The sequence below is a fragment of the Cyanistes caeruleus genome, chromosome 6 (genome assembly GCF_971803275.1).
Source record: "Cyanistes caeruleus chromosome 6, bCyaCae1.hap1.1, whole genome shotgun sequence".
Classification (NCBI taxonomy): Eukaryota; Metazoa; Chordata; class Aves; order Passeriformes; family Paridae; genus Cyanistes; species Cyanistes caeruleus.
The window spans coordinates 22,885,186-22,911,524 of record NC_141706.1 but is presented as its reverse complement, the minus strand read 5'-3'; the positions used below and the strand labels follow the sequence as shown (position 1 = coordinate 22,911,524).

Sequence of the window (26,339 nt, the reverse complement as noted above, 5' to 3'; positions counted from 1 at the left end):
CCTGTCAGCCTGACCTTGCTGCCAGGGAAGGACGTGGAGGAGATTGTCTGGAGTGCCAGCACACAGCATGCACAGGGCAAACAGGGGATCAGGCCTACCCAGCATGGGTTCGGGAAAAGCAGCTACTAGTTGACCAACCTGACCTCCGTCCATGACAAGGTGACCTGCTTATTGGATGAGGGAAAGGCTGTGGACACTGTCTGCCTGGACTTTAAGTAAAGCCTTTGACATTAGGGAAGTGATTGTCCTCCTGTACTTGGTCCTGGTGAGGCTGCACCTCAAATCCTGTGTTCAGTTTTGAGCCTCTCACTACAAGAAAGGCATTTTGGTGCTGGAGTATGTTCAGAGAAGGGCAGCAGAGCTGGTCTGGAGCACAGGTGTTATGAGGAGCAGCTGAGGTCATTTAACCTGGAGAAAAGGAGGCTCAGCAAAGATACTCACACTCTTTAAAACTGCCTAAAAGGAGGTTGTGGTGAGGTGTGGGTCAGCCTCTTCTCCCAAGTACTAAGTGCCTCAAGTTGCACCAGGGGATGTTCTGACTGGATGTTAAGAAAAATTTCTGTACTGAAATGGTTGTCAAGCACTGGAACAGGTTGCCCAGGGAAGTGGTGGAGTCACTATCCCTGCAAAAGCCATGCAAACGTGGCACTTAGGGACATGGCTTAGTGGTGGACTTGGCAGTGCTGGGTTGATGGTTGGACTCGAGGATCTTAAGGGTCTTTTTGAACCTTAAGGCTTCTATGATTCTGTAGTATTTCTAGATTGATAGTGCAATTGTATTTTGGTGCATTTTTTATTTAATTTCATAATCCTTCAAGTATAAAATTACAACAACACCAGCAAGAAGAGATCTTCTGAGAATGTAAGTATCAAGCAGTGACAAATATGAGTTACAACCTATGAATTTTTGTACTAAGCAACAATGGATATCATATGAAAGCAGCATGTGTAGTGGCATTATACGAGAGTTCCTAAGACTGCAAAACAGGTTTTTGGAATTTCTTTGAAAATTCTGAAACCTGACAAAGGATAAGTAGCTCTCAATCTCAAAATTTGGTTTGAGAGGATTGAAGAAAATAGATTGTTTTTCCCTCTCTCACAGCACTTGTGTCAAGGGAAGACTGAATTGCATTGGAGAAGCAAATGAAACTCCAGGTAAAAAAAAAATCTTCCGCTAACTTTTTTCTCTTTACCAAGCCTTGCACAGAATAGTTCATAGAATTGATTCTTCTAAATGGATTTTTAATAGAAGCATTTCTCACTTAGTCATAGTGCTACAGTTATCATAAAAGGCAGGAGTGAACTAGATTAGTCATAAAACCTCTTTTTACATAAAGACTTTTTTTTCTGAAATATTTTGTGGGTTTTTTTTTTTGGGAATCCAGTGCTCTGAAGTGAATCTAATCAGCGGATTGAATAGGGATAATATATAATCTCTACTAAATGAAATAGGGAATTTCCAAAGAACTTATAGATGGTTTAAATAGCTACAGCTGTGAAATAAACCCTAAAATGTGTCATTTCTTTCCTTCCTCTAGTCTGTAAATCTCCCATGGTCTATTTTGACTGTAAAAACAACACAGCAGGAACAAGTGGAGCAGAATGTCAAAAAAGTTGCCAGACTCTGGATATGCAATGTGTAAGTATGTCATGGCCCAATGAAATGGTGCTTCCAGGTTTTGTCTGTGCTCTTGCTGCTAAAGGAATTGATCTACTGGATCTAGCCCAAATCTACAACACAGATACATTATTCTTGTCAAAAAAGTCCTAAAATTATGTTATAAAACATTAACAATGTAACCCTTGGATTAAAGTATAATAAATAATATCCAAATTACTTCTTAAGATTAGTGTCTACCTTTCTTTAGCTACTGCAGTTAACAGTAACTACTGAAAAATCTAGGGCTCTACCACTTGTTTGACTTCTGTAGGAAAAGCTAAAAATTGGCTAGGACAAATACCATTCTTCTCATACCATGCTGTAGTTATGTACTTATTGCACATCTAATTATGTTACTCCACTTTAAGTTCTAGGCAGCCACATGCCATTTTATGGGTAAGTACCATATGAGATAAATAGATTTAAATATAACTTAGCCAAACTGAAAAAAATATTACTTGTCTTTCTTTTAAAAGTCCATTCAATCAAAAATTCCACACTACAAAGTGCAAGATCCAATACGTTTTAAATTTCACAGGTTCCAGCAGAACCATCAGGATTGGTATACATAAAACATTTTTCTTTAACAGATTTATATTCTATTAAATCTATGGCTAATAACTTCTTTTTTGTTCCATTATCCTTTAATTACTTCACAGTTCTCTCCTATTTAAGCTGGGCAGCAATATGACCATCTAAGGCAAGAATTTAATCTTCCTTTTTCTAATGTGATCATTTAACTCTAAAATTATGTTTTTCTCTTATCTTTTCCAGTATAGCTCACAATGTACATCTGGCTGTGTGTGCCCAGATGGGCTTGTGTTAGATGGGAATGGTGGTTGCATTCCTGAAGAAGAATGTCCATGTATCCACAATGAAGCCATGTATCAGCCTGGGGAAAAGATCAACTTCGACTGTAACACCTGGTGAGTGTATCTGCAGAAACAGCACTCCTGGTTCCATGATTTGCCTTTCTAAAGACCTTACATAGTACAAGAGCAAGGAAAGATTTGGATTGCAAATTTAATCAGTTGATGGATTTTAGATCTTTTAGTTTTGGATTACACGGTACGAGAAGGTTGCCTTCTGATATCTGTCAAATGGCCAAAGCACAGAATAGGAGGAAACCTTTAGGACTACAGGGTTCATTAAATATCTTGTTTTGAAGTTAAGGTATTCAGGTAGCAGAACAGAACTCTTCTTTAATTCTTTACATGAAGAATGTAAAATACTATTTTATTTCCAGAATCAATATAACATTTGGCAGGGACAGGTTTGCCAAACAATTACTGATTGTTCAGATATGTCTACACAAAACAGTGAGTAATATTAAAATATTTAATTTTTTTTTTATTTTTTTTTCCTAGTGTATGCAAGAATAGGAAGTGGGAATGTACAAAAGATCAATGTCTGGGCACTTGTGCTATTTATGGAGATGGCCATTATAACACCTTTGATGACAAAAGGTTCAGCTTCAATGGAAACTGTGAATACACACTAGTCCAGGTACTGATAGTTAGCAGTAGAAAATGAGAGGTAATTTTGATCGTATCTGTAAAAATAATATATTTTTAAATGTTATTCTCTACCCAGGACCACTGTGGAAAAAGTAGCACAGTCAATGGGACCTTCAGGGTTGTCACTGAAAATATTCCCTGTGGCAACACTGGGACAACTTGCTCAAAATCTATCAAAGTTTTCTTAGAGGTAAGAAAAGGTTTTGCATATAGACCAGTTTTGGTTTGTACCTGCTAAGGTTTAGGAGAAGCCTAGATTTCTATTACTTCAAAGAATTTGGAAAATATTTTAAAAAGCAATTCAACTATTAAATTAGGTTTACATCAGATTCAAGTGAAATATTTGGCAGACCTTCCTACCTTTCTATGTTTTCCACTTCCCACACTATCTTACATCATCCCTGAGAAAAATAAAAGTCTAAAGGCAGAAACTTAACCTATTATGTTACCTTAACCTTTTATTGTATGTGATGTAGTTCCTCCATGACAGTCAAAAGACATTTTTTTTACCTACACCATTTAAAATATCTGTTACCACAGTTCCAGGAACCTGAGATTTGAACTATATTGCTTTGATTTATTGTATTTTGCTTATTTTTCATGATATAAACTGTTCATAGTACTCTTAAAAGCAGAAAAACATGTTTGAGAGCACAGTTGCAGCCCCTGAGCTCATTTCTCCATACCTTTTCCTCCTGTTTCAGAGCTATGAACTGATCCTTGGTGAAGAGCGTGTCAGTGTTGTAAAGAGAGGACAGAATGACAAGGTGCCATACACAGTCCGCTCCATGGGAATGTACTTGGTAGTTGAGACCAAAAGTGGACTGATCCTCATGTGGGACAAGAAAACAAGCATCTTCATCAAGCTCAGCCCTAGTTTCAAGGTACTAGCAGTTCAGAGGCAATTTACTGTCCAGGTTTGACTGGGTGTGAATCTTGTTGATTCCCTGCCAGGATCCCAAATAGTGATGTCTCTAGCATTCCTGCAATTCATCCCACGTAGCTTTCCATTCCTCTGGTACCTTGGGTAGCCTTATCATCCTGCTGCTGTTCTGAGCTTGGAAGGCAGCTTCCTGTGCCTATGTGGCCTGACAGAACTTGAGTTGGCAAAATGCTATTTTGGACTTGACTTTACATTTTGTTGAAATTACAAACTGAACCTCGTTAAAGGTTATCAGCTTTATTAAAATACATAACTACATGTGTAAAAATCAACTGAATAGGCTTGATCTTGAAACTAATCCATTGTTTCTAGATCTCATTGACACACATATTATCACACTTCAAGAACAAGGAAGCATGTTATAAGTGAATATTATGAGTGAAAGCCTCTTGTAATGCCACCAAGTATTTGTCTAGCATGTAACTGCACAGATGATAAGAAAAATAATTCCAATTTTCATACTCCTTAGCTTATGATATATAAGCACTAATATATGGAATATATATGAAATATGGAATTTGCTATCTTATTGCACACCACAATGACATTTAAAATAGGTATTTAAACTAAGTGCAATTTAGAACTATATATACTGACTTCTTCCAGTACCATAGCTTCTTTTCCTGCCTCACTCACTGGCATTTTATAGAAATAGTAGTAATATGAAAAGCATGCACCTTGTTTCATAGAGAAAACATGTATTGCAGCCTCTCACAGTTGTGCAGATCCATGCATTCAGAACGAGGGATATTTCTGGATGCACAAAGGAAATATACCTGTGAGCAGACTTAATGGTGAAGACTCAACGAATAGATTAGGTGGCTGAATTGGTAATACTTAATAGTTAGAAGGTTGTTATTTTATATGTATAGCTATTGTTTAAAACAAGGCTTAAATGAAAAGCTTAATCAGCTGTGAGTCCTCATTTCCTTGTTAAAAATACACCTCAAAGTCAGAAGGTTATGATGACAAAGATGGTTTTATTGTTCATATTTGAAAGAAAACCGTTAAGGACAGTATCATTCCAGCCTTAGCGGTCTTATTCTGTTCCTCTGTTCCAGAGTATGAAGATGTTCAGGACTGATAGAATGGAATGCCACCATTCTATTCTTTCAGTCTCAGATTTTGTTTCAAGTTTTCTCACATCTATTATTCTTTTATTTACTTCCTTTTGCAGGGCCAGGTCTGTGGTCTCTGTGGAAATTATGATGGCAACAGCATCAATGACTTTACTACAAGGAGTCAGTCTGTAGTAGAGAATGTCCTAGAGTTTGGAAACAGCTGGAAAGTATCCTCTACATGCCCTGATGTTTCCAGTGTCAAGGACCCATGTTCTGCCAACCCTTATCGGAAGTCCTGGTCAGAGAAGCAGTGTAGCATCATCAACAGCAACGTCTTTTCTGCTTGTCACTCTCAGGTACTACCAGGGAAGAACTTTACTGTGTGAAAACTAAGTCTGTGGGTTGTTGAAGGTGCTCTTCTCCTAGCTTTTAACATGCATGCCTTGTTTATTTACATGTTTCACTTCAACTTATGGCAGGAAAACTCCAATCGCCCTCAATGGGACAGATTTGTAGTCCCTACTTGAAAGAAATAAAGACATTTACAAAAGAAAAATAATTACAAAAGAATAATAATTTCATAATTACTTATGAAATGACATATAACTTACATGTATTTCCTTGCAGCTTGACTAGAATAAAAATTCTCACATACAAGGTAGAGAAGACAAGCTCAATGAAATAATAACATAGGAATGAAGTATCAGCATAGCCTTTACCTGACACTAAGCACATAACAAATGCTGTCAGGTAACTGTGCAGTTGCCTAGTATGGTTTTTTGAAAATTTATCTAATCTTACACCAGGATACAAGTCTGGGTTTCTAAAAATCTGGCAATACATGATTTGGATGTATCATTTGTCATCACCTCAGGTGTCTTACAGTGTCTTGAAAAAGAAATTTCCAATGTAGGCTTTTCCTCTGGGATACTACAATTGTAAGAAAACTACTCTAGCAAAGGTAAGAAATAATTTAGAAGGCAGGATTCATAGTGTTATATTTCTGTTTAATAATAGGTTGAACCAGCAAAATATTACCAAGCATGTGTGACAGACGCTTGTGCCTGTGACACTGGAGGAGACTGTGATTGCTTTTGTACAGCAGTAGCTGCCTATGCTCAAGCATGTAGTGAAGTTGGTGTATGTATAGCCTGGAGAAGCCCAACAATTTGTCGTAAGTTTTATGTCATAAACACTTCTGAAAGTGTAGATAAATGTACAGTATCTTACATATGTGCATTAATATATCACTGTGTAGATTTTTTTTATGCTTAAACTATTTGCCTTTCTTTTCTTTTTTTTTTTTTTTTTCTGAACATGTTCAACTTTGTTTCTCCTCAGCACTGTTCTGTGATTACTACAATCAGCAAGGAGAATGTGAATGGCATTATAAGCCTTGTGGTGCTTCCTGTATGAAGACCTGCAAGAATCCAAGTGGAAAATGTCTCAATGACTTGCCAGGTTTAGAAGGTAAAAATAGCTGCAAATACCTCCTACTGGGTATATATTATTATATTTTGAATTGTCTTTAATGGAGTGTATTTCCTCCATCAGCTGCATTTGCACAATTCAGTTTTCTCTAATATCATTGCATCCACATGAATGGAGGCAGAGTATGGAAACTGGAGTAAAAAGATCTCTAGGACTAAGTTCTTATGGATGGGCTCTGCTGATGCTACTAACTCTGCATTACTTCCTAGAGCTATTGCAAAACATAAAGTAAAAACATTATGACTATTAAAAACTAGACCTGAAAATGCATTTGGCACAAATAAAACCTTCACTGAGTGTATCTCATTCTTACCTTTTCCACCCTCAGGCTGCTACCCTAACTGTCCACCAGACAAACCATATTTTCACGAGGATCAGATGAAGTGTGTTAGTCTCTGTGACTGTTATGATGATGAGGATGGAAAGATATATAAACGGGATGAATGTAATATATGGTAAGACTTAACATACCAAACTCATCATATACAAGGAAAAAAAGATCTAAACTCCAGGGGGAAGTTGTATGTTGCTGTTACGTGCAGGATCAGTTCATGCTACCTGTGGAAAAATAGTACCTTACTATCTAATGCCAGTTTTCCTACTACATTAATAAGAAGGTTTTATGTGATTTTATGTTCTATTGAATTTGTTCCTGATTATATTGTAAATCCTCAGCATAAAGATACATCAAGAACAAGAAGTGCTTTATGACTAGGCTATTTCTATTTCACATTCTTGTGGCAGGAAAAATGTTGTGTCGTGAGTAAAGATATTTATTAGTGGCCTGCTTCCAAGGATTTTATTACATACTTGCGTCATTTGAGCATTTAGACTCACCCTTTTTGCCTTCTATTTAGTACAAAACATTGCAAATGCAAGGAAAGTGATATGAAGTAGAAAAGGAAAGTCTCCTTAAGACTTCTACCTCTAACTTTGCATAATATTTAACTTGACTTCTATTTATATGTTCGGGTTTAATATAAAGGAAGACTTTGGAAAATAATGGCCAAAAAGGAGCCAAAACGAACAGAACACTCTAGTAATAAACACAAAATGTCTTGCCTTTTGGTGCCAGTACCTGTCAGAAAGATGACAAATAAAATTCCATCACAATCACAAAACATATGGGTTTTTATGCTTTCTGTTTCAGTGAGTGCACATCAGAAGGTTTACAGTGCAAGTTCGATGATAAAGGTAAGAAAGCTAAGAAAAATTATTTAGAAAAAGAAATACTGGATACTATCTTTTCATAGATGCATGAACTGACAATAAACTTCCTCTGAATTACAGCTTGCAACTGCATTTATGAAGAGAACAGCTATAAATATGGTGAACTCATCTACAACACCACAGATGGAACTGGATGGTGTTTCAGTGCAACATGCGACGTCAATGGAACAATAAGCAGAAACATCTTTAAATGTGGCATTTTTACAACAACCCCATTTACATTTTCCACAAGTCAGCCCACAACTACTGCTTCAGGTATGCATGAATAATCTTTAAAATAAATCAAAAATCTCTGTAAGTGACTAAAAATAAACTGAAAAGTAGGACCTTTTCATCAGTTAATAGTATATAATTTTACTTGAAACTGTTGACTTCTACTGGAGCCACCAATTCACAACGCTGCTTTAGTTGAAAAGGCAGACCAGAGTTAAGGGTGTAGAAATGAATACAGCGTTTCTTACAAATTCAGTTTCCTCTGTTTCACCATGGTGTTCCCAGGGGAAAAATTAATAGAGTTTATTAATCACTGCATCCTGGAGAATCTTCTCATTTCTTTGCAAAATAACTCAATAGTCCTTAATCAGCTTCTGAAAACATTAAAGGCAGTTGCAGCCATTTCTTAAATTACATAAGCACAAACTGAAGATAAGAAATTTAGTTTGAGGGAATGTTTAAATTATTTATAACCATTCTTTGGAACCTTTCCTAATTGTATTTAATACCCAAATCAATAGTTTCCTTCAACTCCTGGAGTACACTGATACATTATTCCTGAAGTTAATTAATGACAGCGACCAAATTCTGAGTAATTGTAAGAAATACATCCACAAAATTGTACTACAGCAAGAACTAATTATTCAACTTTAAGTATTCTATTAAGTAACATTCATATTGAGAAAGTCATATCTATTCCACATTATTATCTTCATAATGCCCGGAATATGAAGTCTTAGTAAAATAAATAGAAAGTACTTACTAGATGATATATATCATATATAGTATATGTGTATTATCTATTATAATGTACTACATATAAAATACATATATGTTAAGTATATATTTTATATTTATAAATATGTGACATGTGATAATATTGAACTAAGTAGAAAAATTGTTAACTGGTAAAAATATTTTAAAGTCTGCATTGTTATGCAGTTAAGTGTAAATAAATACAGAGATAATACCAAGGAGAATAAAACCTCCTCTACTTATACCATAGCAATTGTGAGATCTATTATCTAAGCAGTGACAAACTGTGCAAAGGATATCAGATGACCTATATTTAGCTAAAAATTTTTAATAAATGTCAAAGAAAGTACCTCTAGAATAATAATACAGGCAAAAGGTCAAAACCTGCTTTAGAAATTAAATTTGAGACTGACAAAGCAAGTTCATTAAAATTAAAATACTACATAATAAAAAAAAAAATACAACAAAAAAAAGGGTATGGAATATGAATAATTTTTTTCTACCACTCTCTTTAATAAGAACAGACAAGACTTATGTTTACTTCTTTAAATTATAGAAATTACAACTGCAACACCAGTGACAACTGTATGTGTGAAAAATGTCTGTATGTGGTCAGAATGGTACGATTCCACTCAGCCTGAAAACAAAGAGGACAGTGGAGATTATGAAACATTTCAAAATCTCAGGGAAAAAGGATACAGTGTGTGTACAAACCCAAGTGATGTTCAATGCAGAGCCAAAGAACACCCAGATACTGAAATTACTAACCTTAACCAAACAATAGAGTGCAGTCAAAGCAGAGGACTAATATGCAATAACCAGGACCAAGAATCTAAGCAGTGCTACAATTATGAAATCAGAGTATCATGCTGCAGATACATACCATGTTCTAATGTACAAACTACAACACCAACAACCACAAGAGAATTCACAACTACTGCAGTAGAATCAACACCATTTACAGTACAGACAACAATAATACCAACAACACAAAAACAAAAGAGTGAAATAACTACAACACCACTGAGAGACAGAGAAAAAACAACTCCTCTGACGGAAACATCAATAACAGCAACGGCGTCACTAGTCTCAACAACAGGTTACCAAAGCACAACTACTACAACAGAAACCTCCACTGTGGTGACCCAAGCTCTATCATCAGCCAATACTATCTCCACTCTCCCAGAATCAACACCAGAAACCACTCATGGCACCAAAATAATCTCCAGTACTACTGCACTGCCAGTGCAAGGCACAACTATCACTACACCCACACCAGGAGTGCCTACCCAAGCTACCACCAGTGTCAGCACCTCTACAACCACCACGGAAAGCACAACTACATCTACAGAAGAAACTCTTCCAACTGTATTATCAACTGTTGCTATTCAAACATCACCAATTACTGACTCCACCCATGAAATAAAAATAAGAATCACCACTGGCACCACAGAAGTCCCCAGCACACCAACCCCAGACAGAGAGGGCACAACCAACATCGCTACCACCACTAGCACCTCTCCTCCTCAGACTGAAGGCACAACAACCATCACCCCACCCACAACAACAGTGCCTTCACCATCCACAACCACCATCCGCATTTCCAATACCACAGACAACTGCGTGGTGGAGCGCTGTGCCTGGACACAGTGGTTTAACGTGGATTCCCCTACTCCAGGCAGCGAAAATGGTGATTTAGAGACATTTGAAAACATCCGAGCTGCTGGGTATGAGTTGTGTGACAAGCCACAAGACATCAAGTGCCGAGCTAAAGATTACCCTGACAAAATTGTGAAAATAATGGGACAGAAATTTGAGTGTAGCCTTGAGAAGGGGCTTGTGTGCAGAAATAGGGACCAGACTGTCAAGTACCCCACGTGCTTCGACTACGAGGTCTCAGTGTTGTGCTGTGACCGAAAACACTGTCAGACAACAGTAGCATTGCCAGGAACCACTGTAAGCACCTCCACAACGTACGCCCGAGAAGAAACAACCACAATAGCTACCCAGCCTGCAGCAACACCAACTCCTCTCCCCACGCTTCCACAGCGAGAAACAACAACCACTACAGGAACAACAAGTGGACTCTCAACACAAGGAACCACTATCATCACCCCAAGATACACAGTGCCTAAACAAGCCACCAGTACTGCCAGCACCTCCAAGACTACTGAAGGAAGCACAAGTGCCTCAGCCACGTCAGCTCCAGGAGAAACCTCCAGTGCAGCAACTCAGGCTCCAACATCTCCCATAACAAGCTCTAAAGTCAAAATAAGAACCACTGCTGGAACAACAGCTGTCCCCAGCACCACGGCTCAGGCCAGAGAGGGCACAACCATCATTGCAACCACTACCAGAACCTCTCCTCCACAAACTGAAGGTACAACAACCATCACCCCACCCACAACAACTGTGCCCACGCCAGCCACCAGTACTGCCAGCACCTCAAGGACTACCGAGGGAAGTAGCACAAGTGCCTCAGCCACGTCAGCTCCAGGAGAAACCTCCAGTGCAGCAACTCAGGCTCCAACATCTCCCATAACAAGCTCTCAAGTCAAAATAAGAACCACTGCTGGAACAACAGCTGTCCCCAGCACCACGGCTCAGGCCAGAGAGGGCACAACCATCATTGCAACCACTACTAGGACCTCTCCTCCACAAACTGAAGGTACAACAACCATCACCCCACCCACAACAACAGTGCCCACGCCAGCCACCAGTACTGCCAGCACCTCAAGGACTACCGAGGGAAGTAGCACAAGTGCCTCAGCCACATCAGCTCCAGGAGAAACCTCCAGTGCAGCAACTCAGGCTCCAACATCTCCCATAACAAGCTCTAAAGTCAAAATAAGAACCACTGCTGGAACAACAGCTGTCCCCAGCACCACGGCTCAGGCCAGAGAGGGCACAACCATCATTGCAACCACTACTAGGACCTCTCCTCCACAAACTGAAGGTACAACAACCATCACCCCACCCACAACAACAGTGCCCACGCCAGCCACCAGTACTGCCAGCACCTCAAGGACTACCGAGGGAAGTAGCACAAGTGCCTCAGCCACATCAGCTCCAGGAGAAACCTCCAGTGCAGCAACTCAGGCTCCAACATCTCCCATAACAAGCTCTCAAGTCAAAATAAGAACCACTGCTGGAACAACAGGTGTCCCCAGCACCACAGCTCAGGCCAGAGAGGGCACAACCATCATTGCAACCACTACCAGAACCTCTCCTCCACAAACTGAAGGTACAACAACCATCACCCCACCCACAACAACAGTGCCCACGCCAGCCACCAGTACTGCCAGCACCTCAAGGACTACCGAGGGAAGTAGCACAAGTGCCTCAGCCACATCAGCTCCAGGAGAAACCTCCAGTGCAGCAACTCAGGCTCCAACATCTCCCATAACAAGCTCTCAAGTCAAAATAAGAACCACTGCTGGAACAACAGCTGTCCCCAGCACCACGGCTCAGGCCAGAGAGGGCACAACCATCATTGCAACCACTACTAGGACCTCTCCTCCACAAACTGAAGGTACAACAACCATCACCCCACCCACAACAACAGTGCCCACGCCAGCCACCAGTACTGCCAGCACCTCAAGGACTACCGAGGGAAGTAGCACAAGTGCCTCAGCCACGTCAGCTCCAGGAGAAACCTCCAGTGCAGCAACTCAGGCTCCAACATCTCCCATAACAAGCTCTCAAGTCAAAATAAGAACCACTGCTGGAACAACAGCTGTCCCCAGCACCACGGCTCAGGCCAGAGAGGGCACAACCATCATTGCAACCACTACTAGGACCTCTCCTCCACAAACTGAAGGTACAACAACCATCACCCCACCCACAACAACAGTGCCCACGCCAGCCACCAGTACTGCCAGCACCTCAAGGACTACCGAGGGAAGTAGCACAAGTGCCTCAGCCACATCAGCTCCAGGAGAAACCTCCAGTGCAGCAACTCAGGCTCCAACATCTCCCATAACAAGCTCTCAAGTCAAAATAAGAACCACTGCTGGAACAACAGCTGTCCCCAGCACCACGGCTCAGGCCAGAGAGGGCACAACCATCATTGCAACCACTACCAGAACCTCTCCTCCACAAACTGAAGGTACAACAACCATCACCCCACCCACAACAACAGTGCCCACGCCAGCCACCAGTACTGCCAGCACCTCAAGGACTACCGAGGGAAGTAGCACAAGTGCCTCAGCCACGTCAGCTCCAGGAGAAACCTCCAGTGCAGCAACTCAGGCTCCAACATCTCCCATAACAAGCTCTCAAGTCAAAATAAGAACCACTGCTGGAACAACAGCTGTCCCCAGCACCACGGCTCAGGCCAGAGAGGGCACAACCATCATTGCAACCACTACCAGAACCTCTCCTCCACAAACTGAAGGTACAACAACCATCACCCCACCCACAACAACAGTGCCCACGCCAGCCACCAGTACTGCCAGCACCTCAAGGACTACCGAGGGAAGTAGCACAAGTGCCTCAGCCACGTCAGCTCCAGGAGAAACCTCCAGTGCAGCAACTCAGGCTCCAACATCTCCCATAACAAGCTCTAAAGTCAAAATAAGAACCACTGCTGGAACAACAGCTGTCCCCAGCACCACGGCTCAGGCCAGAGAGGGCACAACCATCATTGCAACCACTACCAGAACCTCTCCTCCACAAACTGAAGGTACAACAACCATCACCCCACCCACAACAACAGTGCCCACGCCAGCCACCAGTACTGCCAGCACCTCAAGGACTACCGAGGGAAGTAGCACAAGTGCCTCAGCCACATCAGCTCCAGGAGAAACCTCCAGTGCAGCAACTCAGGCTCCAACATCTCCCATAACAAGCTCTAAAGTCAAAATAAGAACCACTGCTGGAACAACAGCTGTCCCCAGCACCACGGCTCAGGCCAGAGAGGGCACAACCATCATTGCAACCACTACCAGAACCTCTCCTCCACAAACTGAAGGTACAACAACCATCACCCCACCCACAACAACAGTGCCCACGCCAGCCACCAGTACTGCCAGCACCTCAAGGACTACCGAGGGAAGTAGCACAAGTGCCTCAGCCACGTCAGCTCCAGGAGAAACCTCCAGTGCAGCAACTCAGGCTCCAACATCTCCCATAACAAGCTCTCAAGTCAAAATAAGAACCACTGCTGGAACAACAGCTGTCCCCAGCACCACGGCTCAGGCCAGAGAGGGCACAACCATCATTGCAACCACTACCAGAACCTCTCCTCCACAAACTGAAGGTACAACAACCATCACCCCACCCACAACAACAGTGCCCACGCCAGCCACCAGTACTGCCAGCACCTCAAGGACTACCGAGGGAAGTAGCACAAGTGCCTCAGCCACGTCAGCTCCAGGAGAAACCTCCAGTGCAGCAACTCAGGCTCCAACATCTCCCATAACAAGCTCTCAAGTCAAAATAAGAACCACTGCTGGAACAACAGGTGTCCCCAGCACCACGGCTCAGGCCAGAGAGGGCACAACCATCATTGCAACCACTACTAGGACCTCTCCTCCACAAACTGAAGGTACAACAACCATCACCCCACCCACAACAACAGTGCCCACGCCAGCCACCAGTACTGCCAGCACCTCAAGGACTACCGAGGGAAGTAGCACAAGTGCCTCAGCCACATCAGCTCCAGGAGAAACCTCCAGTGCAGCAACTCAGGCTCCAACATCTCCCATAACAAGCTCTAAAGTCAAAATAAGAACCACTGCTGGAACAACAGGTGTCCCCAGCACCACAGCTCAGGCCAGAGAGGGCACAACCATCATTGCAACCACTACCAGAACCTCTCCTCCACAAACTGAAGGTACAACAACCATCACCCCACCCACAACAACAGTGCCCACGCCAGCCACCAGTACTGCCAGCACCTCAAGGACTACCGAGGGAAGTAGCACAAGTGCCTCAGCCACATCAGCTCCAGGAGAAACCTCCAGTGCAGCAACTCAGGCTCCAACATCTCCCATAACAAGCTCTAAAGTCAAAATAAGAACCACTGCTGGAACAACAGCTGTCCCCAGCACCACGGCTCAGGCCAGAGAGGGCACAACCATCATTGCAACCACTACCAGAACCTCTCCTCCACAAACTGAAGGTACAACAACCATCACCCCACCCACAACAACAGTGCCCACGCCAGCCACCAGTACTGCCAGCACCTCAAGGACTACCGAGGGAAGTAGCACAAGTGCCTCAGCCACATCAGCTCCAGGAGAAACCTCCAGTGCAGCAACTCAGGCTCCAACATCTCCCATAACAAGCTCTCAAGTCAAAATAAGAACCACTGCTGGAACAACAGCTGTCCCCAGCACCACGGCTCAGGCCAGAGAGGGCACAACCATCATTGCAACCACTACTAGGACCTCTCCTCCACAAACTGAAGGTACAACAACCATCACCCCACCCACAACAACAGTGCCCACGCCAGCCACCAGTACTGCCAGCACCTCAAGGACTACCGAGGGAAGTAGCACAAGTGCCTCAGCCACATCAGCTCCAGGAGAAACCTCCAGTGCAGCAACTCAGGCTCCAACATCTCCCATAACAAGCTCTAAAGTCAAAATAAGAACCACTGCTGGAACAACAGCTGTCCCCAGCACCACAGCTCAGGCCAGAGAGGGCACAACCATCATTGCAACCACTACCAGAACCTCTCCTCCACAAACTGAAGGTACAACAACCATCACCCCACCCACAACAACAGTGCCCACGCCAGCCACCAGTACTGCCAGCACCTCAAGGACTACCGAGGGAAGTAGCACAAGTGCCTCAGCCACATCAGCTCCAGGAGAAACCTCCAGTGCAGCAACTCAGGCTCCAACATCTCCCATAACAAGCTCTAAAGTCAAAATAAGAACCACTGCTGGAACAACAGCTGTCCCCAGCACCACGGCTCAGGCCAGAGAGGGCACAACCATCATTGCAACCACTACCAGAACCTCTCCTCCACAAACTGAAGGTACAACAACCATCACCCCACCCACAACAACAGTGCCCACGCCAGCCACCAGTACTGCCAGCACCTCAAGGACTACCGAGGGAAGTAGCACAAGTGCCTCAGCCACATCAGCTCCAGGAGAAACCTCCAGTGCAGCAACTCAGGCTCCAACATCTCCCATAACAAGCTCTCAAGTCAAAATAAGAACCACTGCTGGAACAACAGCTGTCCCCAGCACCACGGCTCAGGCCAGAGAGGGCACAACCATCATTGCAACCACTACTAGGACCTCTCCTCCACAAACTGAAGGTACAACAACCATCACCCCACCCACAACAACAGTGCCCACGCCAGCCACCAGTACTGCCAGCACCTCAAGGACTACCGAGGGAAGTAGCACAAGTGCCTCAGCCACGTCAGCTCCAGGAGAAACCTCCAGTGCAGCAACTCAGGCTCCAACATCTCCCATAACAAGCTCTCAAGTCAAAATAAGAACCACTGCTGGAACAACAGCTGTCCCCAGCACCACGGCTCAGGCCAGAGAGGGCACAACCATCATTGCAACCACTACCAGGACCTCTCCTCCACAAACTGAAGGTACAACAACCATCACCCCACCCACAACAACAGTGCCCACGCCAGCCACCAGTACTGCCAGCACCTCAAGGACTACCGAGGGAAGTAGCACAAGTGCCTCAGCCACATCAGCTCCAGGAGAAACCTCCAGTGCAGCAACTCAGGCTCCAACATCTCCCATAACAAGCTCTAAAGTCAAAATAAGAACCACTGCTGGAACAACAGGTGTCCCCAGCACCACAGCTCAGGCCAGAGAGGGCACAACCATCATTGCAACCACTACCAGAACCTCTCCTCCACAAACTGAAGGTACAACAACCATCACCCCACCCACAACAACAGTGCCCACGCCAGCCACCAGTACTGCCAGCACCTCAAGGACTACCGAGGGAAGTAGCACAAGTGCCTCAGCCACATCAGCTCCAGGAGAAACCTCCAGTGCAGCAACTCAGGCTCCAACATCTCCCATAACAAGCTCTCAAGTCAAAATAAGAACCACTGCTGGAACAACAGCTGTCCCCAGCACCACGGCTCAGGCCAGAGAGGGCACAACCATCATTGCAACCACTACCAGAACCTCTCCTCCACAAACTGAAGGTACAACAACCATCACCCCACCCACAACAACAGTGCCCACGCCAGCCACCAGTACTGCCAGCACCTCAAGGACTACCGAGGGAAGTAGCACAAGTGCCTCAGCCACGTCAGCTCCAGGAGAAACCTCCAGTGCAGCAACTCAGGCTCCAACATCTCCCATAACAAGCTCTCAAGTCAAAATAAGAACCACTGCTGGAACAACAGCTGTCCCCAGCACCACGGCTCAGGCCAGAGAGGGCACAACCATCATTGCAACCACTACCAGAACCTCTCCTCCACAAACTGAAGGTACAACAACCATCACCCCACCCACAACAACAGTGCCCACGCCAGCCACCAGTACTGCCAGCACCTCAAGGACTACCGAGGGAAGTAGCACAAGTGCCTCAGCCACATCAGCTCCAGGAGAAACCTCCAGTGCAGCAACTCAGGCTCCAACATCTCCCATAACAAGCTCTAAAGTCAAAATAAGAACCACTGCTGGAACAACAGCTGTCCCCAGCACCACGGCTCAGGCCAGAGAGGGCACAACCATCATTGCAACCACTACCAGAACCTCTCCTCCACAAACTGAAGGTACAACAACCATCACCCCACCCACAACAACAGTGCCCACGCCAGCCACCAGTACTGCCAGCACCTCAAGGACTACCGAGGGAAGTAGCACAAGTGCCTCAGCCACGTCAGCTCCAGGAGAAACCTCCAGTGCAGCAACTCAGGCTCCAACATCTCCCATAACAAGCTCTCAAGTCAAAATAAGAACCACTGCTGGAACAACAGCTGTCCCCAGCACCACAGCTCAGGCCAGAGAGGGCACAACCATCATTGCAACCACTGCTAGAACCTCTCCTCCTCAGACTGAAGGCACAACAACCATCACCCCACCCACAACAACAGTGCCTTCACCATCCACAACCACCATCCGCATTTCCAATACCACAAACAACTGCGTGGTGGAGCGCTGTGCCTGGACACAGTGGTTTAACGTGGATTCCCCTACTCCAGGCAGCGAAAATGGTGATTTAGAGACATTTGAAAACATCCGAGCTGCTGGGTATGAGTTGTGTGACAAGCCACAAGACATCAAGTGCCGAGCTAAAGATTACCCTGACAAAATTGTGAAAATAATGGGACAGAAATTTGAGTGTAGCCTTGAGAAGGGGCTTGTGTGCAGAAATAGGGACCAGACTGTCAAGTACCCCACGTGCTTCGACTACGAGGTCTCAGTGTTGTGCTGTGACCGAAAACACTGTCAGACAACAGTAGCATTGCCAGGAACCACTGTAAGCACCTCCACAACGTACGCCCGAGAAGAAACAACCACAATAGCTACCCAGCCTGCAGCAACACCAACTCCTCTCCCCACGCTTCCACAGCGAGAAACAACAACCACTACAGGAACAACAAGTGGACCCTCAACACAAGGAACCACTATCATCACCCCAAGATACACAGTGCCTAAACAAGCCACCAGTACTGCCAGCACCTCCAAGACCACTGAAGGAAGCACAAGTGCCTCAGCCACGTCAGCTCCAGGAGAAACCTCCAGTGCAGCAACTCAGGCTCCAACATCTCCCATAACAAGCTCTCAAGTCAAAATAAGAACAACCATTGGCACCACGGCTATCCCAAGCACCACGGCCCAGGCCAGAGAGGGCACAACCATCATTGCTACAACCAATGGCAGTGCCTCCACTTCACCTGAAACAAAATTAAGAACCACTACTGGCCCCTCAGCTCTGCTCAGTACCACTCTTCCTCAGTCTGGAAGTACCTCAGGTATTACAGAAACTCTTACACCATTCTTTTCTGCTACTGTAGAAAATATTGCTAAAACAGTTTTCTCTGGCATTACTGTCCCGCCCTGGTATGTTATTGTCTACTTCTTAAAATTATACAACCAGCTTTGTCTTTATACCAACATTCATATCTTCCCCTAAACCAATCTGTGATTGTATGAGTCTATGACTATATTCCTTCAAACACATAAACCAATATGTAATCAGTCTGCCCCTTTGTTACCACTATCTATGTTTGACAGCTGGGTTAACTTTATAGTATTAATTCTTACTTCATTGAACAAAACTCTTTTGAAAACTTTAGAGGTAAATCTCATAAGATTTGCCAAAGGCCAGATGTTATTCAATGTATAATAGAAAAATTTCCACAATCTCCACTTATGAATAGGTGAAATATTTGAATGCAACAAAAATGTTCACTTGGTTTGCCAGAATGTTGAACAGACCTCTTTAATATATTAAAATTATTAGATCAAGATCCTGTACCTGCAAACTAAATCATTACTTGTGCTCCTCAGCAACTTCAACTGGTACATCACAACCAAGTCATGTTACAACAAGCACTCTTGCAACCTTCAGTTCTTCCACCAGCACATCTGTTACGTCCAGCAAAATAACCCCATGCTTTTGTCATGTGTTTGAAACTTTATTTTCTCCCGGTAAGTGCCTTATTTTATGATTATAAAAAAGTTCGTAAGCAATAGAAACCCTTAAGACTCTATTCAATTAAAGATAGCCACTCAAAATTATCTAAACGTAGAACTTTTTATACATGAATACGCTTTATATTTTCACAATATTTTCTTGGTTTTTTTCTCCCTATTTATTTTCATTCTTGTAATTTCTCCTTCAACTTTCATTTACAGGGGAAGTGGTATACAACAGAACAGATAGAGCTGGCTGTAATTTTTATGCACTTTGCAGCAAGGAATGTGAGATTGAGCCCTTCTATGGGCCATGTCCTCTGACAACTCCCGTTCCTTCAGTTGCCTCCTCAACTACATCGCAAGCTGCCTCACCAACCACAGCAACAACCTTCACAACTTCAGTAGAAAGAAACTGTACTGATGTCAATCCTGCACGAAAGGTGGTACCCCTCCCTACTTTCTAATATACCACTGTTGCAAAACCAGACCATCTGTCCTTTAACAGCCAATTCAAATCAATTTCTGTGTATCTCAGTAACAATCTTGGTCATGTAACAAATGACCTTATAGCAGACAATTATTTAACCTGGCATTACCAGACTTTTAAGTAATCTCTAGGTGGAAAAACTCACAAAGATCATGGCACAGATTTTTGGTTTTAATAAAAATCATTTAAATTTAAATTTCATAGATATAAAATACCATTATTTTTATGCGGAAGAAAATACTGTGGTTGTTCTAAGCATACCTGCTCTTAAATAATGTACTAAGAGAATCCAGGAAATCTGAATTTCTTACTAATTTTGAGAGTAGATCCTAAGTTAAAACTGAAAAACTAGGAGGAAGGAGCATTTAAGAATAAATAATTTACATATTTTCAGCCTGGAGAGGAGTGGATAAATGAATGCCAGAAGTGTGTCTGTGACTCACTCACTGCTACTGTGCAATGCCAGCCGCTCCCATGCCAAACAGCTCAGCAAACAATTTGTGACCTAGGATTTGTTTCCATGCCTGTACTACCACAAAAAGACCCATGTTGTCCTGACTTTGAATGCCGTAAGTATTAAAAATACATGTATAAATACCACACCACACACTCCAGTAGATTTCATTTGCACTTCCATTAATATCTAAGGAAGTTCTTTGTGTATTACAGTAGCAGCAAGATCTTTCTTAACTGTTCTGTCCCAGTGAACATACAATTTTTGGCTAAATATGCATTAAAGTTTTGTTTAAAAAAAATAATATTATTTCCATTTAACATTGATGAGAGAATGGATGTGAAAGCAGAATAATATTTTGAACATTCACTGTTCTATGTAGCTCAACTATCTCTGTATGTGCAATTATAAATGTGATCAATGCATCTTTTTCAAGTGATTAATGGAACATTGGAGCACATTAGCATTAGCCTAAATGCAACTAAACTAAGATGCATAAACATAAGCCACTAAAAATCTTAACAGTTAACTATGAGAACAAGTAACGGGAAGCAGTAGTACAAAGTGAATTGTAATCAGTAACTGAGTTGACAGTGTATGAAAAGTAATAATTATACTTACACTCTCACCAGATACTAATGAAAATAAAAAAAATCTCACGGTTATATTAGTTTGTTTATAAACATACACTTCTATATACATATATTTATGTAAGTATACTTGTGCAAAAGAATAAAAAGAAAAAAGTATCCATAAATTAAGCCTGAAAAAGGAAAGTCAAAACAAGGGAACAGGCAAGTTTGAAGCAATTCTGTGAAAGATATAGATGGGCTCTGTCATGTTGTGAGATTTACATTACCACAGCAAGAATACCTTTTTCCACAGAGTCAATCTTCCATACAACCTATGCTCTGAAAGGTCATAAAGAATCAATAACTGAAGCACCTTTGTATATCACTGGACTCCTAGGGTTCAAAGAGGAAACAAGTATGAATGGAACCAGATACTGAAAGGGCAAAAAAGGCACAGCTCGAGTTTGAAGCCATTCCTCTCCAACTATTCCAGTAAATTTTAATGATGAAACTTTACTTACACATTTAGCTGCACTACATATGAGGTCTAAGTACAGCTGGATTGAATTCAAGTTTTCCATATTCTCTGTGTCACTAACAAAATCTGATAACATCTTGACTTCTCAGGAAGTCTCACAATTTGAATTATTCTGAAATTAATTTTTTGTTTTGTTTTTCAGAACCAGTACCTGATGTCTGTGTGATTAATGGAACGCTGTACACGGTAAGAATGATATAGCAGTATATTGCTGGAAGTGAAAAGTACATTCTTTCTACCAAAATAAGTTTTCGAGAAAATTCTTTTCCCAGTATATTTTTGGGTTTTTTTCACTCTAGCCCTTAATTGGATGTTTTTTGGGTAAAGTCAAAATCAAATTTGTCATAGAAGACTTCCTCAACAAGTAGTATAAAACAAGAGTGTACCATTTTTAGAGATGTACTTTCTTTTTAAGCTTCCTCCCACTTCTGTAATTAATGACTTTGCCAGACAATCTGATGAATAGCCCAAACTCAACTGCTCTTTGAAATAAGCCTAGAGAACATTAAAAACCCAAAACTAACATTTCTTATTTAATTGATGCCTAAACCCTTTTGCTAAAATTGGTACTTAGGTCATTAACTAATAATTTAAATATTAGCACTGGAGTCTTTAGGGATACATTTCAGAAAGACTAAACCCCATATGTAAATTTAGATCTCTGCTTATATATCTGTATATGTAAAGGCTTATTGTAATCCCAGTTTTTAAATTATAATTGTTTTACAACCACTGAACATAACTTACAGAGAAAAAACAGTCTTAAATGAAGCATTGAAAAGCTAGTAAAAATAATTAGACAGTACAAACCAGTCTCAATTTAATTTTGTTAATTTGCTGCTTTTACATTGCTTCATTTAGTTTCCTCTTAATATGAGCTTTCCTGCAAGGCATGAAGCCAAAAAACTGTTCAAGAGAATTTGAGAACTGTTGTACTTGCATTTCAGAAACCTTAATGGTTCTTAGCAGTGCTTTCAACTCTGTCTTTATATTATATAGAAACTGTTGCATTTGAATGTTTTTTGGTTTTTTTCTTTCTGTCTTGCAGGTTGGAAAGTCAGTAGTAATCGATTCATGTAAGAAGTGTACTTGCAGTTCTGAGAAAGATCCAGAGACAAATGCAAACATTGTGCATTGTGAAACAGTTCAGTGTGAGACATCTTGCCCATTGGTGAGTTCAGGTTCTCTAGGCTGCCCAGTCAGCTACAGCAAGACTAGAATTTTCCATCACCAATTCCACATACTTTCTCCTTCATCTCTTTCCGAGTAGGGTTACAAATACATGACTGAGGAAGGACAGTGCTGTGGGAAGTGTATTGAAGTAGCTTGCAAAGTCAAACTCAGTAACAACACTGTTCATGTGCTCAATGTAAGTATTCCTTTCATTTTTAGATCTGTTACCCCATACAAGTTAGAACAGCTAAGAGTCAACTCATGTCCCTTACTAATAAAAATAAAATACTGAAATTACTCTGAAAAACAATGTATCAGCTTTCTGAGTTGAACATTATTTGGAATCAAATTCTTGATTTTTGTGGCTAATGGAGCAATGGTTTCTATTTTATGGTCTAAGTGTTCAGAGCCAGGATTTAAACTTTCAAGCTAGCTACAGTTTGCAGAATTTTGTTTTGTCACTTGAAAGACGTTTAGAAGCATCTGAGAATCTTTGAGGAGTGAGAACTCAATTAGCTCAGACATACTTGATCACAATGAAAAAAAACCAACTTTTGCTTTTCTTACAAAATCTTAGGTTAATGAGATCCTGCCACTCGATCAATGCAGCCATTACAAATGTGAAAAAATTGAAGATCAATTTGTTGCAGTCCAAAGTAAAAAAGTATGCCCTGATTACGAACCCGGAGAGTGTGATCCTGTAAGTTTTAAACCAATTTTTCATTGACTGAATTCAGTTTAAATGAACAAGGAGAGACAAGGAAGAATACAACAAATCACTTCCACTGAAGTTGCAGGAATGTTTTAAGAATGAAACTAGGCTTGCTCTGTGATTAATAATAATAAAAGCATAGTATTTTCTTATGAAGCTATAAGTATTCAAGACTCCTGTGGTGACAGTGTCATCCATTGTTTCATTCAGGGTTCATTACAGAGAAGCCTTCTGCCCAGTATCAGTAGTGCTAACTTATATTCTTACTCATGATTGGTATCTGTGCACTAATACAAATCCTCCTTCTTTACTTTTACAAAGGACGAAGCAGAGATTACATCTGATGGCTGCTGCAAAATATGTAAACGTAAGTAATGCTATGTTTACGTGTTGTGCCTGAATAACATTCTATTCAACTTTTAACTATCTTTGAGTGGATGGAAGGACTCTTCACTCACCTGTTTTCACATAGTCTATTTAAGAAGACCCCGTGTTTCACTGTTTATTCAAAAGAAAACTGCAATTTTTTTCCTGATACTGAATATTACAAATCAAGCCAGCAATGCTCAGGACCCTGCATTATCTTCCGAAGGCACTTTGTAGCTGAAACCAAATAATAATCTGACAACTCCATATTCGTTACACAGTACCCACCCCATCACATACTGCTGATTCTCACTAATCAGACATCAAGCACTATGAAACTGGTTTACAATTCCTTTAGTTCAGAACTAGAGAACTGAAGTATATTTTCTCTCCTCCCCCTTTTTTATGAAGCTAAAAACTGCAAGCCTTACACCAAGGAAACTGTGATCCGCCATGCTGACTGCGAGTCTTCTGAACCTGTTGAGCTGTCATATTGTGAAGGAACTTGTCCTAGCTCTTCAATGTAAGTTCCAAAAATTAATTTAACAGCTCTATCGCTTCCTTTATACTGGTCTGTCAAGTTAATTTACCACCCAAAACTACTGACGGAGCTGGAGAAAGTGCTTACAAAGCCACTTTCAATTATTTGTCAGCAGTCTGGTCAACCATGGAGGTCCAAAATGATTGCAGGTCAGCAAATGAAATGTTCATCTACAATAAAGTTTGGAGAGAGGATCCAGGGAACTACAAGCCTGTCAGCCTGACCTTGGTTCCAGGGAAGGACATGGAGTAGATTATCTTTCATGGAGTACATACAAGGTGAATAGGGGATCAGGCCCAGCTAGGATGGGTTTGGGAAGGCAGCTGCTGCTTGACCAATTTGATCTCCTATGAAAGGGTGAACCACTGAGGGCATGAGGGAAAGGCTGTGGATATTGTCTACCCAGACTTTTGTAAAGCTTTTGACAGCATTTTCCTGGAGAAGCTGGGAGCTCTTAGCTTGGACAGGTGATCTGTTCACTGTCAAAAACTGGCTGGATGATCAGACCCAGAGAGTAGTGTTGAATGGAGTTATTTTCAGCTGGGGGACAGTCACCAGTGGTGTTTCCTGGGGCTCAGTGTTGCTGTTTTATATCTTTACCAATAATTATGTGAGATTCAATAAGGCTCAGTGCTGCATCCTGCCCATGGGTCACAACAACCCCAGACAGTTCTACAGGCTGGGGCAGAGGAGGTGGGAAGCTGCCCAGTGGAAAAGGACCTGGGGGTGCTGGTGACAGCAACTGAACATGAGCCAGCAGTGCCCAGGTGGCCAAGAAGACCAAGAGCAACCTGGCCTTTATCAGAAATAGTGTGGCCAGCAGGACCAGGACAATATACTCAGCCATAATGAGGCTACAGCTCGAATCCTGTGTCCAGTTCTGGGCCTCTCACTGAAAGAAAGACATTGAGGTGCTGGAGCATGTCCAGAGAAGGGCAACAGAGCTGGGGAAGGGTCTGGAGCACAAGTCTAGAAGCAGCTGAGGGAGTTGGAGGTGTTTAACCTGGAGAAAAGGAGGCTCAGGGGAGATGTTCACACTCTCTTAGCACTGCCTGAAAGGAAGGTGTAGTGAGGTGGGGGTTCACTTCTCCCAGGTAAGAAGTGAAATGATGAGAGGAAATGGCTTCAAGTTGCACTAGGAGGTGTTAAGACTGGATATTAGGAAATATTGCTTCACTGACTGAAATGGTTGTCAAGCACTGGATCAGGTTGCCCAGGGAAGCCATTGAATCACCCACCATCCCTACAAGTATTTAGAAGGCAGGCAGGTGTGGCACTTAGAGACATGGTTTAGTGGTGGACTGGGTAGTGCTGGGTTAACGCTTAGACTCGATGTTCTGAAAGGTCTGTTCCAACCTACACAATTCTCTGATCACAGAATAGCAACAGAGTTAATGTGTTTATATGATTCCACCAAATTGAACAGGATTCAATAGAAGCAAGAATGGTTTCACAATTGAAGACAAAAGTAATGAAAATCACATTCTTAAGTGTGCATGAGAAGGAGGAAAAGAGGATGTAAAAAAAAAAAACAACCCAAAACCAAACCCTCGCAAAACAAAAATCACTGAGGGGATCTTCTGTGTGTTTTTAACGAGATAATTTTTTTTCCCCCGCCGGAATACAGGTACTCTCTTGAAGCAAACCAAATGGAACATGAGTGTGGTTGCTGCCAGGAACTCGGTACCCAAACAAGACAGGTGACCCTGACTTGCCAAAATGGAACCAGCATAAATTACAGCTATCTCTACGTGGAAAACTGCCAGTGTGTGAATGGTTGCTCTTCACAAACTACTGCAGCACAGGACTCCCAATTCCAAAAATCTGCAAAATACAGCTCCCAGTTGCAACAGGCTGTATCACTTGGTTCCCAATGGCAACTCAGCTGAGGATATGATCATTTGATCATTTGAAAAAGAAAGCAGAGACCCCTAGGGAAGCTGGAATCATGTCTTCCCCAGAATAACTTGTGCTCCTTCTTTAACATTCTTTTTTTCATGTCTTACTTGTAAAAATAATTAAAAAAAAAATCTATTAAA

General features: G+C 42.2%; 1 protein-coding gene across 1 annotated transcript; it reads left to right on the top strand.

The window, feature by feature from the left end:
- The first annotated feature begins 441 nt into the window (after positions 1-441).
- Positions 442-26,339, top strand: LOC111930695 (uncharacterized). The gene is made up of 24 exons (XM_086895677.1): positions 442-862; positions 1,103-1,155; positions 1,539-1,639; positions 2,435-2,586; positions 3,028-3,166; positions 3,254-3,367; positions 3,882-4,061; positions 5,298-5,537; positions 6,199-6,355; positions 6,523-6,651; positions 7,001-7,127; positions 7,823-7,866; positions 7,963-8,157; positions 9,428-18,790; positions 19,329-19,469; positions 19,677-19,897; positions 20,339-20,513; positions 21,651-21,694; positions 22,557-22,679; positions 22,779-22,877; positions 23,259-23,381; positions 23,715-23,760; positions 24,171-24,282; positions 25,928-26,339. The coding sequence occupies exons 3-24, from the start codon at positions 1,553-1,555 to the stop codon at positions 26,187-26,189; spliced, it is 12,273 nt and encodes a 4,090-aa protein (XP_086751803.1). The 5' UTR covers positions 442-862; positions 1,103-1,155; positions 1,539-1,552; the 3' UTR covers positions 26,190-26,339.

What these genes read in the sequence shown, in the direction of transcription:
- LOC111930695 (XM_086895677.1), top strand. Translation starts at nt 1,553, where the DNA reads ATGGTCTATTTTGACTGTAAAAACAACACAGCAGGAACAAGTGGAGCA. An exon ending in AACTTCGACTGTAACACCTG is followed by an intron (nt 2,587 to 3,027) that starts GTGAGTGTATCT and finishes TTTTTTTCCTAG; the next exon opens with TGTATGCAAGAATAGGAAGT. An exon ending in GCCCACAACTACTGCTTCAG is followed by an intron (nt 8,158 to 9,427) that starts GTATGCATGAAT and finishes TTTAAATTATAG; the next exon opens with AAATTACAACTGCAACACCA.